This window comes from Lutjanus erythropterus, chromosome 6, assembly GCF_056507025.1.
Source record: "Lutjanus erythropterus isolate fLutEry1 chromosome 6, fLutEry1.hap2, whole genome shotgun sequence".
In the NCBI taxonomy this organism is placed as follows: domain Eukaryota; kingdom Metazoa; phylum Chordata; class Actinopteri; order Lutjaniformes; family Lutjanidae; genus Lutjanus; species Lutjanus erythropterus.
Genome location: NC_139322.1, coordinates 37,379,790 through 37,392,799, shown reverse-complemented (window position 1 = coordinate 37,392,799; position 13,010 = coordinate 37,379,790). Strand labels below are relative to the sequence as shown.

At 38.9% G+C, this 13,010-nt stretch overlaps 1 protein-coding gene across 1 annotated transcript in view; it reads left to right on the top strand.

The window, feature by feature from the left end:
• Positions 1 to 13,010, top strand: part of lamb2l (laminin, beta 2-like) — a 79,486-nt gene that overhangs the window by 44,880 nt on the left and 21,596 nt on the right. The window contains exons 4-14 of the mRNA XM_084721806.1: positions 2,142 to 2,274; positions 4,335 to 4,408; positions 4,779 to 4,967; positions 6,163 to 6,226; positions 7,466 to 7,668; positions 7,885 to 8,005; positions 9,263 to 9,451; positions 9,894 to 10,073; positions 10,240 to 10,352; positions 11,742 to 11,821; positions 12,055 to 12,211. Coding sequence (XP_084577932.1) covers positions 2,142 to 2,274; positions 4,335 to 4,408; positions 4,779 to 4,967; positions 6,163 to 6,226; positions 7,466 to 7,668; positions 7,885 to 8,005; positions 9,263 to 9,451; positions 9,894 to 10,073; positions 10,240 to 10,352; positions 11,742 to 11,821; positions 12,055 to 12,211 — 1,503 coding nt within the window. The remainder of the gene's footprint in view (positions 1 to 2,141; positions 2,275 to 4,334; positions 4,409 to 4,778; positions 4,968 to 6,162; positions 6,227 to 7,465; positions 7,669 to 7,884; positions 8,006 to 9,262; positions 9,452 to 9,893; positions 10,074 to 10,239; positions 10,353 to 11,741; positions 11,822 to 12,054; positions 12,212 to 13,010) is intronic.

The window sequence follows — 13,010 nt, the reverse complement described above, 5'->3', positions numbered from 1 at the left end:
CCACATGTCAAAAACTGATCTTCACTACCATATATGAGGGGACAAACTCCTTCAAATAATAAGGTTTATAAGTCACAATGTCACAATGATAAAGGGCGCAGTGGTCAATGATTGTCAGCCATCATGATGGGCGATGGTATCATCCATTGGCCTGACCCTACTGACATGGAATGTGCAAAGGCCTGGACAGAAGGACCGGACAGCAGGTGTTTAGATCATTGGTACCGATTGTCCGAGCATCATGTATGTCAGTGAAAAGACAATACCCACCTCCGCCACAGCCCGTTGACCCTGCTGCGTTCTGGCAAGACATACAGAAGTATCCACTGCCACTATCAGACTACAGAGCAGCTTGAACGCTAGGTTGTCATTTCCTAAAGTCATCCTCAGCACTCCATTACACAAAACAGTTTTTACATGGATGTTTTTAGACGCTATCCTCACCACTGATGAGCTGGGAGGGGATCATGTAATGGCTTTTGTGTGTGTGAGTGTGTATGCTGAAGGAACTCTGTGATACCTTTATGTTTTTATGACCACAGGCATTATGTTTTTAGGTCATCCCATTCTGGTGAATGCAATATCTCACAAACACCTGGAGGGAATTTCTTTAAACTTTGCACAAATTAAACTCAAAGATTAACTGATTAAATTTTGGTGGTCAAAAGTCAAGGCCACGGTGACCTCACTAAACACACTTTTGGCCACAACTCATGATTTCATATACTAATTATGACAAAATTACACACAAACATTTAATAGGCTAAAATGATGAGGTGATGATATGTTTTATCCAAAAGGTCAACTTCACTGTGACATCATAATGTTTAGCTCTCTATCAGTCCTCTGTCCTCCTCTGTAAAAATAGTCTCTAAATGAAGACAGCATGTTTCTCTACTGCAGATTATTCACTGGTATCACACATGTCAATATAGTGATAACTTCCAGTTTACAAAAAAAAAACAAAAAACACTTAAATACCTTATATTAGACTCCTTCAAAGTCACAGGTCAATCTAGTGGTAGTACTTTAAAGTCTTCATTACAGACATTATATGGGTCTGGACAGACATGGATGTAATCTTTTACTTGACTGGTTGGTGGAGACATACAATTGTGAGGGAGTCATTCTATTTTTTGACTATTGACAGACTCTGTGGAGGTCATGGTAATGTTGACAGAACTTTACAGATCTCTGCTGGTTGCATCTGGCAGTTGTGGTGACATTGCAGTAGGTGCTTCACCATCTGTTGCCTGGTGGGGATCTGCACTCTACTGAGTGGTCTCTCCTAGTTGTGCTTGACTGTTCAACAACAATGATATTACCCCCAAGTACTTTGTCGTGGCTCCATCTGTATTCTGCATTCTTCTGTAATTTAATGTTGAGGTATCGCAACAGAAAACAAACTGTTTTGCAACTGCAGATTTTCAGAAATTGTGGCTGAAATAAAATGCTGTAAAGACACTCAATCAGAAATGTTCAGTGCTGCAAGCCCCATCCTCCAAGGTCCTGTACTTTAGGAAAGCACTACCCCTCAAGCAGGGAGTTTTTCGGGAGTAAATAAATGTCATTGTAAACTTAAATCAGACCCACAGATCACTGCAGTGGAAACACACCGAGTTCCTCCGAAGGTTGTTAGTCCCTGGGGAAAGCCTCTGTGGTGGAAACACATTTTAAGTCTGCTTTTTGCCCTTTGTCCCGATCCTCACACCTGCCTCCATGCCTCCCACTGTCCTCACATATACCTCTCTTCCACCTCTTTTGTCTTGCATTCTCTTCTCTACCACTGACCATTTTTCCTTTTTAATCTTTTGACCCAGTGGAGGCACAATCCTTCCCCCTCTGGCTTTTGTCCCATTCACACTGGAATTGGCCCACCAGTGCATATTACCCACATTATTTCTGCCTGATAGATGAAAGCTCTAATCTTAGGAAACAGCTCTATCTCACACTGTACAACATGTTTCGAGACACAACCTGAAGACAAGATGAAATGAATCAATATTGTATTGATTGGTCCTTTCCACAATACACACTGTAGTTGTTGTTTTGTTTCCCATGTAGTGCAATATCCATAAATGTTTTTTTTTTGCTACAAAACAACTTTCTCCAAGAGTAAATGTGTTTTTCTGCCTCAACAGGAGTCAGACAAGTGTTTCGAGTGTAACTCTCAGCATCCCTACAACTCGTACCACCACAGAAACAGCCACCGCATTGAAAACGTCATCTACCTCAAGGACGGCAGTGACAACACCTGGTGGCAGTCTGTCAACGGTGTGTGTACATTTGTGCTGTATGTTTTCACTTACTGTACTAACAGTACACAAGTGTGTTGTCATTGTGTTCATTGTGCTGATTGCCTTTGTCCTCCTACATGCATGTCTCTGAGAAAGATGTGTTTGTTCTTGTCGGATTGAGACAAATCATGTCTTACCAAAAAAACCTTTAAAAATGATTACTACTAACACTCTGAATTCCATTTTTATTTTTTGTAAAATGTATTGTTTTATGATTAATTTATATGAAACAAATGTAATTTACTAAAAACTGGCTCTGTGCCAGAAAACACCCCAAACTACTAAAAAATGTATAAAAAACCTTCAAAATCAAAAATTAACAATACCTAACATAACATAGGTGTATAAAGTATACTAGTATATAATTATGAAAATATTGACCCTTTAAAGTTGTGTCCAAGCCTTCTATCAACACTGTCAGATTTTTACAAAAACATGATTTGATAAAAAGGTTATCTAAAAAAAAAGGGTAAGCTATACCCTGAGGACCCGTCTCACTTCCTGGTTTAAAAAAGGTGGGAATACTGCTCAAGCACTGGTGAGCTTTTTTTGATTTAATACTAATGAAACCAGTTGTGTCTCAACCGTAACATGTCAACTCTGTAGCCCTTCTAAGTCAAAGCTAAATAAAAATTATGGTTTAAAAATGTGTGTTAGAGTTGGGCAATATGTGAAAATTTTCCAAACGATCATCATCAGCCCATCCATCAGCAATGGGTGATATCACCGTCCCTCCTCCCACCTCCTCTTGTTCTCTCCAGTCTCAGCTGGGAGATGTGCGCAAGTGGCAAATTCACTGTTACTCATGCTGCATACATTCACTACATCCAATAGATGAAATAAACTCACAAAGTCTCTAGAAATGACGTGTTCTCACACTTACTTTCCATTTTAAACAGAGAAATACAACCATTCACCTTCTAAATTCAACATTCACTCTTTCACCGAACTAAGACGACCTTAATTGGCTCATCAACTCCTCGGAAAACACACTTAATTCAAACTCGACAGAAAAACGTAGATCTCACCAAAACCATCTTTGTTAGTCTGTCCACTCTTCCAACAATCACCAACTCTGGTTTGGTCAAAATAAATCTTTAATTCACTGCGTAAAAAGAGTATAAAGAGTCTGACTGCAGGCTGTTTTCCTCTCACTCGTCACCCAGTTCAGCTCACTCATGGTCGGCTGAGTGGGTGTGAACTGTGCCGCTGGATGAGAGCGCGGTGCAGAGCAGAGGCTGTCACTCTGCAGACTATTACATTAACAAAATAAAATGACAAATATCACCCTAAAAACTGGCCAAAAAAGTAATGGATTCAGCCCATCGTTGATAGACAATATATTCGTCCAATCGACCAACTCTAATGTGTATTTTGATTAGCATTAAAAGAACTCTGAGCAACTTTAAAAAATGAAATGGCTACTTTTTACAACTATGCTGTGAAATGAAAAAAGTAACATTTTGTCATCTGTGTTGACAGATGTGACATAACTCTCAATTCTTTTCTTCTTTTCTTCATTGTTTGAGATAAGTACTTTTTCAGTTTAATAAATAAATAAATAAATAAATGTTAGTCAGTCAACTCTGTCACTTGGCTGTCAACTCCATCATATAGACATTTTCACTAATATATGTTAATAAGGATTTATGTGAAGAGTTTCTGCCAACAAAACAATTTCCTGATATACTGTGTTTGTGTTAAAAATTATTTTGTGTGTCTGATGGAGTTGACCACAGCCTGAAAAATATTATTTAATAAATAATTTCATCACGAGGTTTGGCCAGTTACAAGGTTTAACAGCCAAGAGTTTGACCTTCTTACATATTTTTCCAGCATAAATGAAGAATGAAAATCAAAACTCCTAATGAGTGATAAATTTTTACGATGAAGTCTGCATAAATCAATGTGGATCCTTCTCGAAGGAGAGACAAAAATTCAAACAGTGATCGTAACAGTCTAAGAGTCACTTAGTCAAACACACAGAGATGCGCCTTGTGTTGTTATGACACTGAGTGACGGTTATTTCCTCCACAGGACAGGAGAATGTCAGCATCCGACTGAACCTGGAGGCCGAATTCCACTTCACACATCTCATCATGAAGTTCAAGGTGTGCACACGTTTTTGCATGTGTGTGGGTGCCAGTGTGTACGTGTGTGTTTGTGGACCTTTGTTGACTATATGTGCTAAAGCATGTCAGGGTGCATACCTGTCTAGGAGTGTGTTTGTTGTGTACACTGCATTCCATCCGGCTTGAGTATGTCTGCTAGTGCTAGTAAAACAAACATCAGTCTGACAAGATGTCCTCTTCACAAATGCCACTGATTTTTTTAAATGGTCCCAGATTGATTGATTAACCTGTATTATTTTCATACATGAAATATAAGAATCCACTGCCTCTGTGCTGTTTCAAAATGAAAACACCAAAATACTCGGAGCATGTGCAACGGACTGAATTCTCTTCCTCTTTTTCTCCTCAGACTTTCCGTCCCGCAGCTATGATCATCGAGCGTTCAGCCGATTTCGGCCGCACGTGGCGCCCCTACCGCTACTTTGCCTCAAACTGTACCAGGACCTTTCCCAGCATCCCCGCCAACGGCCTGCACCACATCAACGACATCATCTGTGAGGAACGCTACTCTGACATCGAACCCTCCACTAACGGAGAGGTAAGAAGGTGCTGGGAGCAGTGATAGCAGAGACATGTTAGTACACAATTTCTTGTTCAGAGTCAAAAGATAATGCTTTTTATTGTTGTTAGGCAACCAACAAATGAGCTGAGACTGTTTCAATATACTATGCTGAACAGGGACACAGAGAACAGTGTGAAACCCTCAGAAAGAGGAGAAAATATGGGTTTGCCCAGGGAAGATGTTGAAAGTGGGCTAACTTTGTCTTAACACAACCTGTCAGTTGTATGGTATCAGTTATTAGTACACTTTACACTGTATATGAATGAAAACAATTGTACACATCGCATGCCATAAAGTACGGCACTATTTTGCCTCCAGGCTGCTGTTGTCTGTTCACATCATGGTGACTATGGTTGGTAAAATCACAGAGTTCAGGAATCCAGCAACAGCCACCAGTTAATTGTCCTCCGTGATTATTATTTCCAAGCATTTGCAAACTCACCACCACACACACGTCTTAATGAGAAAAAAGAAGGACAGAAAGTAGTTCCTGTGGATTCTACTGCGAAAAGCACAGTAGTTCCAACATGAAATTGCTCACAGCACGGTCTGTGTAATTATCTTGAGTAACCAGGTCATGATTTTTGGAAAGAGACGCTGATGTTGGATTTTTGTAATGTATTTTTTTTTAATATGTATGAAATTTTATTGGGGAGAAGGCAGACATCTCTATGGACGATCTCTCCAAAACTCTGCAGCGCAACCAAAAACATCTAAATGGATAAATAGCACTATAGGCCAGGGGGAAAATACAATCACAAAAAACAGGGTTTGAGTTAATGAAAATATTAAAGATAAAAACTTTAAAGAATAAAGTATGAAGATGACTTTAGGGAAAAGTAAATTCTCCACAGAACAAATAGAAGTGTAAAGATGTATCTATATCTATAATAAGTGATTTTAGTAAAAGCAAAGAGCCGTTTGAAGATGAAGAGAATGTGACTTTGATTTGCTCTTATAACTGTTTCTGTCATCATATTATTAATTTAAATCTTTAATGATTCATATTTTTCCAGCTCAGATCTACCATTGTAAATTTGTTCATGTCACAGTATACCTGTTTTTGTTCAGTATCTATTAATCCAGCTGAGTATGACCTTCTTGGATCCTAGAATCAAATGCGTTTTCTCTTTTCTCATAGCTAAAAAAACAACATTTTCTTGTGTTCAAGGTCATTTATAAAGTTTTGGATCCTGCTATTCATGTGAAAGACCCCTACAGCTTGGACATTCAAGGTCAGTGAACTTTTGACTGAATGTGTCAATAGCAGCACGCCTGTGTGTGATTCTGACAAACTTCATCTTCAAGACTGTGTGCGTCACAGATTTTGTAAAGCAAATGTCAAACTTTTATTTCTACTACTACTACAGATAAAAGGTCAAGCTACTTCCATCCCATCATGCCACATGAACTCCTTCACACCCTCCTGTTATTACTTTTTTTCATAATTTTCTGCAATCTTTTCATCTATAGTTATATATATTTTGAATATAAGACAGTTAAGTTAGTGCTCTCTTTGGTCATTCAGGTAAGATGATGTCTTGATTTCTTGATTTATATTGCATTATAAGCACATTCATAAGACATTATAATACATTTATGAGACTTTCCATTTTTTGTAATCATGCATGACAACTTATTATAACTATCATAACTTTAGCCAGTTATGAAGTCACATAGAGAACTGCTTTAACATATCATTGGTTTATAAATTCTGAATTTCTGAAATGAAATATTGCCTTATAGACATCAATAATAGCCATCATATGATGTTTATAAGGTATCATTTCATTTCAGACATTTTGTCACAAATTTATAATCTGTTTTGATACGTTAGAGCAGTTTTCTGTGTCTTATAACTGACTTAACTCTAAAAAAAAAGTTTATAAAGCCTTATAAATGCATTTTAATGTCTTATGATGATATATGATTGTGGAATAATGTCATATTGTGAACTCACAAAGTAATGCCCTAGTCTATTACTTTAAAAGAAATTATTATATTTCAGAGACTTAGAATTTATAATGTGTTTATGATGCATTAGTACAGTTTTCTTTGTGCCATCATAACTGGCTAAAGTTATGTTATAGTTATAATGCGCGGTGTAACCCAGGACTCAGATTATTCTTTCAAACACTGTTGCCATTTTGGCATGGAGCTATTAAGCATTATAAATGCTGAACTTGATAATAATAGATTATGTCCACTGCTCATAATATGTTATAAGCTATCATGCATGATTATGAACATGTACAAAAAGTTTTTCAAAGCCTTATGAATGCATCATAACGCCTTTTGAATGTGCTTATCATGTACACACACAACCTTCATAGAAACCCTTTTTTATTAGTGAAGCTAATATACATTTTAGCACCGGTCAAACAAAAACACGCGCACACTAATAAAATTTCAGTTTTGTCATGAAATGTGTTACTACACAAGTTAATCACTGAATCTGTTTTTCTCCCGATCAGAACTTCTGCGTATCACCAACCTGCGCATCAACTTCACCAAGCTCAACACTCTGGGAGACGACCTGCTGGACCGACGCTTTGACGTCCTGCAGAAATATTACTACGCCATCTACGAGCTGGTGGTCAGGGGGAGCTGCTTCTGTTACGGACACGCCTCCGAGTGCGCCCCGGTGCCAGGGGTCGACGCCCGGACGAGCGGCATGGTGAGAGAAAAATCATTTTTATAACAATCCAGTGATCCAGAGTTCACACATGAGTTGTGGGACAACTGAGAAACAGATCAGAAACTGTTTGTTATATTATTATTGAAAATAATAGAAATGTGTCTGATTTGTTAAGAACATGGTGTCAGGCCCTGATTATTGTCAACACCTACATTAAGCTTTTCCTGACCGTTTTGGTGCATTGTGATTGGCCAGATCCATGGGCGCTGTGTATGTAAACATAACACAGAAGGCCTGAACTGTGAGCGCTGCAGAGATTTCCACAATGACCTGCCATGGAGGCCAGCGGAGGCCGAGAACCCACACACCTGCAGAGGTGAGAACACGTACACAAACGCACACCTCATGTAATTCTGATATGAGATTGGGCTCAGAAATACAGATAACTGCTTCACCTACTAACTTAGTAACTGCAAAGTGTTTTTGAAGGCTTGAACATCCAGTCAAGACATGGTTCAAAAATGAAAGTCCTGCCCACAACTGGGATGTTACCCTGCTGGAGGTCCTTCCTGGGCATCCAAACAGCATCGAAATATGTTTTTATCATGAACTCATTCATCTATTCTGATAATATTTATGTACACAGTGGGCATTTAGTGGTTTTATACATCCTAAAAACTGAAAATAATAAGTCAACTAAGTCTAAAAATTCTCAATTAATTCATTAACGAGACCTTGATTTCACATGGGACTAAAACCCTGGTCTGGGTGAAAGTCCTTCATTTGACCCATTCACCCACGACAGACCTTGACCAGAAAGGCCAAACACCACAGGCTTAGAGTGATGAGACAGGAATATAATCTACATGTATATATATATATATATATATATATATGAATAACATAAATGTGTTTTTATGTAAAAAAAAAAAAAATGGGCGTGGAGTCTTTGTACATGGAGTGGATGTTGTGTGACTGATCACAACCTTTTCTGTTTTGGTTAAAAAAACCAAACACATTTGCTTTTTTTATTTTGAAATCTTTTTATTGAACCTTGAACATATTCATTCACTCATCACAACACATATCACAGCAAACAACATCGCAGCTCGACAAGTTACACTAAGCTCAATACACAAACAGACATACATACACTTACAATAACAAAATGCAGCAACACACACACAAAAAGGTTGGGGCAGACACTCTGGGGTTGGGGAACAGAGGTGAGGGAACCCAGACTTACTGCTTAATGTACTGTAATGAGCTTTTGTCAAGCTTGAGATATGCTATAACACTTTCCACCCATCTATTGTGTGATGGTGGTTTAAAATGGTGGTGATGATGGTGGTGATGATGGTGGTGAATTAAAACTAACCATTGCGCCAATAATCAGTAATAATAATAACTAAAGGAACTACCTCAAATAATGCGATCACAGGATGTGGACGTATGTCCTTTGTACAAATAGTACAGAATGTTTCAAAGATGGCCGACCATAATTGTACAAGACTCTGCCTGGTCTCCATCTGGCCAGCTGTTCACCAGCGACACGACACAGCCATTCAGCCACTGTTTGCTGGGTTAATGTTCGTGAGCCTTGATTTGTTCGATTTCTCACTTGTTTCTCCAGAGTGTAACTGTAACGGCCACTCAAACCAGTGTCACTTTGACATGGCCGTTTATTTGGCCACTGGAAACATCAGCGGAGGAGTGTGTGATGACTGTCTGCACAACACCATGGGACGCAACTGTGAGATGTGTAAACCTTTCTACTACAAAGACCATAACAGGGATATCAGGGACCCACGGGCGTGTGTTGGTGAGTCATTGTTTTATTCATGCTGCTTTTTTCTACATGCACAGTATGTTGTTGTTGTTGTTGTTGTTGTTTTTAACAATTGTTCAAAAATAAATAAATCTAATTTTTAGTTTTTAGTTTCTAGTTAAGATGTAGAATGACATCCAAGTTAATTCCAGTATTTTTCCCAGAAACATTTGTAGAAAATCTGGGTTCATTTATTTCCTCAAGTGCACTTTTCTCGAGGATGTTCTTATTTCCTTGAAATTGATTGGACATCCCTGCAATAATCAGCATTGTTTGCGTAATCATGTTTCAAGTCATGAAGCAAAAAACTGCTCCAATTATTTTCCTAATCCTAATTCCTCTTCTTCTTTATCTATTCAAGTTTTCCCGTTTAAGTCCCTTTGTTTGTGCCTCTCATTTTTCTCCTCCTTGATTTACTCTCTCCATCTGAACTCAGCCTGTGACTGTGACCCGGTCGGATCATTGGAGGGAGGAGTGTGCGACAGCCACACGGACCTGGACATGGGGATGATCGCGGGACAATGTCGCTGCAAAGTCAACGTCAAAGGCACGCGCTGCGACGACTGCAAGGAGGGTTACTACGGACTGAGCCAGAATGACCCGCTGGGCTGTCAGCGTACGTATGTGTGTGACTGTCTGCCACTGAAAACGCTTTGTGTTTGAACAGGGATGAAAATGGATTCCTGCTGCTTCCGAATGTAAAAGCACATAATCTACATTTAAGATCTGTAAATAGAACATGAACCACTATATTATTCTGTGTGTGTGTGTGTCTTTATCAGCTTGCAACTGTGACCCTCGTGGCATCATCATGATGGGAGCTCCTTGTGACCAGATCAGTGGGGACTGCTCCTGCAAAAGATACGTTACTGGTCGCTACTGCAACCAGTGTCTGGTTAGTAACATCTGCTCGTCTTATAATGTATTTCTGTTGCTAATTGTGGGTTTTATATCAGGATTTGTGTCTGTTGTCTAAAGGGTAACCTATTTTCCCATGTTTTTGTGTTTAAATGACTAATGTGGACAACAACTGTTGGTCCAGTATTGGGGGAGGGTGCTGTAGCCTTTATCCAAACAGGCTGCAGTATAATCCTTATGGGAAATTACAAACCTTCGAAGTATGTCCACTAAAAGTGCTTGTTTTTGTCACTGGCAGGCTGTCTGACAACACTACAGAAAGAATTCAGAAAGTTCACTTTTTATCAAAGAGGAAGATCATTTTTATTCAACCAGAAGCGGCCTTTTATTGCTCTCACCAAACCCATTAGACTCCATTTACAAAAAAGGAATTTTATTATTGTAAAACACATTTATTTCATACTTGACAAAAACAAAATAAAACTCACAGAAACCATCTTGGTTATTCATTCCACTGTTAAAAACAATCACCAACTTCTGGCTGTACTCACTATTTTACATCACTGCTTCCCTGATGTCCAACCTCTCTCTTTCTCCTCTCCCAATATTTTCACATCTAACATGGTGAATTAAACTAATGTTGTTGGTTGGGTAATAGCGGAGCAACAGTGAGTTTCATTTTGTTTCTGTTGAGTTTGAATGAAGCATGTTTTACGATGATAAAATGACTGTTTCTGTAAATGCAGTCTGGTGGGTTTGGTGAGACAAATTGGCTGTTTTGGCTAAACAACTAGGTTACTCTTTAACAAATACCTCTGAAGGGATCATGTCCATAATATTGTTAGACACTTAGAATAATGATGCACGATTGCCCACAAGGATTACTTTACAACCTGCTGACGGTTGCAAAATGTAATGTTCTTTCATTATTTTATAACTTCATACACAATTAAAAGCAATTGTGTCAGCTGAACTGCTTTACTTTGTCACATTATCAAAGTAGTGACAATTTTGGGATTGTTGTGGCGATTGCAGGAGCGAGTGAAAATTGTAAAAAGAGTTTCTTTTTATGTGTATAACTCATTAAAACTTGTTCCAGGGAGAATAAAACCACACACTGCTCTGAGTATGATGTTTGCACTGAGGATTGCTAGGATCAATGAAACTCATGTGAAGCTACCATGATTGGTTAAATTTGCAGAAACATTTCAGCGATTGGACAAAATTGCAATTAAACTGTTGTGATTGCAACATCGCAGCTTCCTGGAGGGACTGCCAAATAATTATCTTTGTGGGACTGAAGGAGCAAATTGCATAGTAACAACTGCGCAAGCTGTAAAAGAACAAATAAGCCTTAAGGACAGTGCAGAGACAACAAACTGCACACTATACATCCTGGTTTTGATGTTTCTTTCCATCCCTTCAGCCTGAATATTGGGGGCTCAGTAACGACCTGGCCGGCTGCAGACCATGTGACTGTGATTTTGGTGGAGCCTTCAACAACAGGTACTGGCTTTAAAAATCTTTATATGTCTGTATCATAAAGCATAAGCTTTTGAGGAAGACAAAATTATTTCTAAGAATGTTTTTTCAGGTACAAAGAACTTCAATGAACTGTGAAGTGAGGCTGTAAATCATTCAGTCTGTGAAGACCACATAGAGAGCGAGAAAGAAAGAAGAAAAATTCAAGATCAATTTTAAACTGCTGTTATCATTTTTTTCTTTGTCTGTTACTTGAGGTGCATGATGGAGAATGGCCAGTGTGACTGCAGGAGGCACCTGATTGGTCGACAGTGTTCAGAGGTTCAGCCCGGGTATTTCTGCGCCCCACTGGATTACTACAAATACGAGGCTGAAGATGCCACCGGACATTCCCCCAGTGACTCCGCACTGCCGGTGAGCCCACCACTCAGCATGATTCACTGTAGTTCACTAATTAACACAGCTTATTGTTTTTCAATTTCTGTTTCTTTGTACAGATAAGGGTGTTAATTAGTGAGATTTAGAGGTGGACGTTTGAAGTTTGGACAGAACCAGGCTAGCTCTAATCCTCCTCATCTGACATCACAGCATATTTCTCAAATTATTGTATTATTCAATAATAGAAGTCATTCATAATGTGGACTGTACCTCTAATCAGCTTGTAGTAGCCTTGACTTAAATGCTTGCTTCTCTGTAAGTCCTTGCCTCTAAAACCTGGTCTTAATATCTACAACATATCCTTGGGAACATGCGTCCTTGGACAGTGAACTATATGATCCAGACTGTCTTTTCAGGAAGGAATCAAAAGGGTTGCAGACCGGATAAATGTCTCTCAGTGCCATTCACAGAAGCTCTAATCTTCTTATGTCAATCTTCTGTGTATCGTACACAAACTGCAGCTTCAGATCAAAAAACATCAGGTCTCGGACGATGTTATGACTGCAGCAGAGAGAGATTTCATGTTGTTCTGACTCCACCAAGGTTGTCTTTGTGAGGGGATTTGAAGAGTGCACGTGCATGGACGCTGAATTTAGATCTAGTGGTGATGAAGCTTAGACTTATATTATCTTCTCTAATCCCTATACTGCACTGGTTCTTAACCTTTCATAACTTAAGGCCCATTTCTGATTGTTAAAAATTTTTAGAGCAGCACCAGAAATTTTAGAGGACCAGAAAAAATAAACTCGACAGTGACAAGATGACAAGTGCAAGA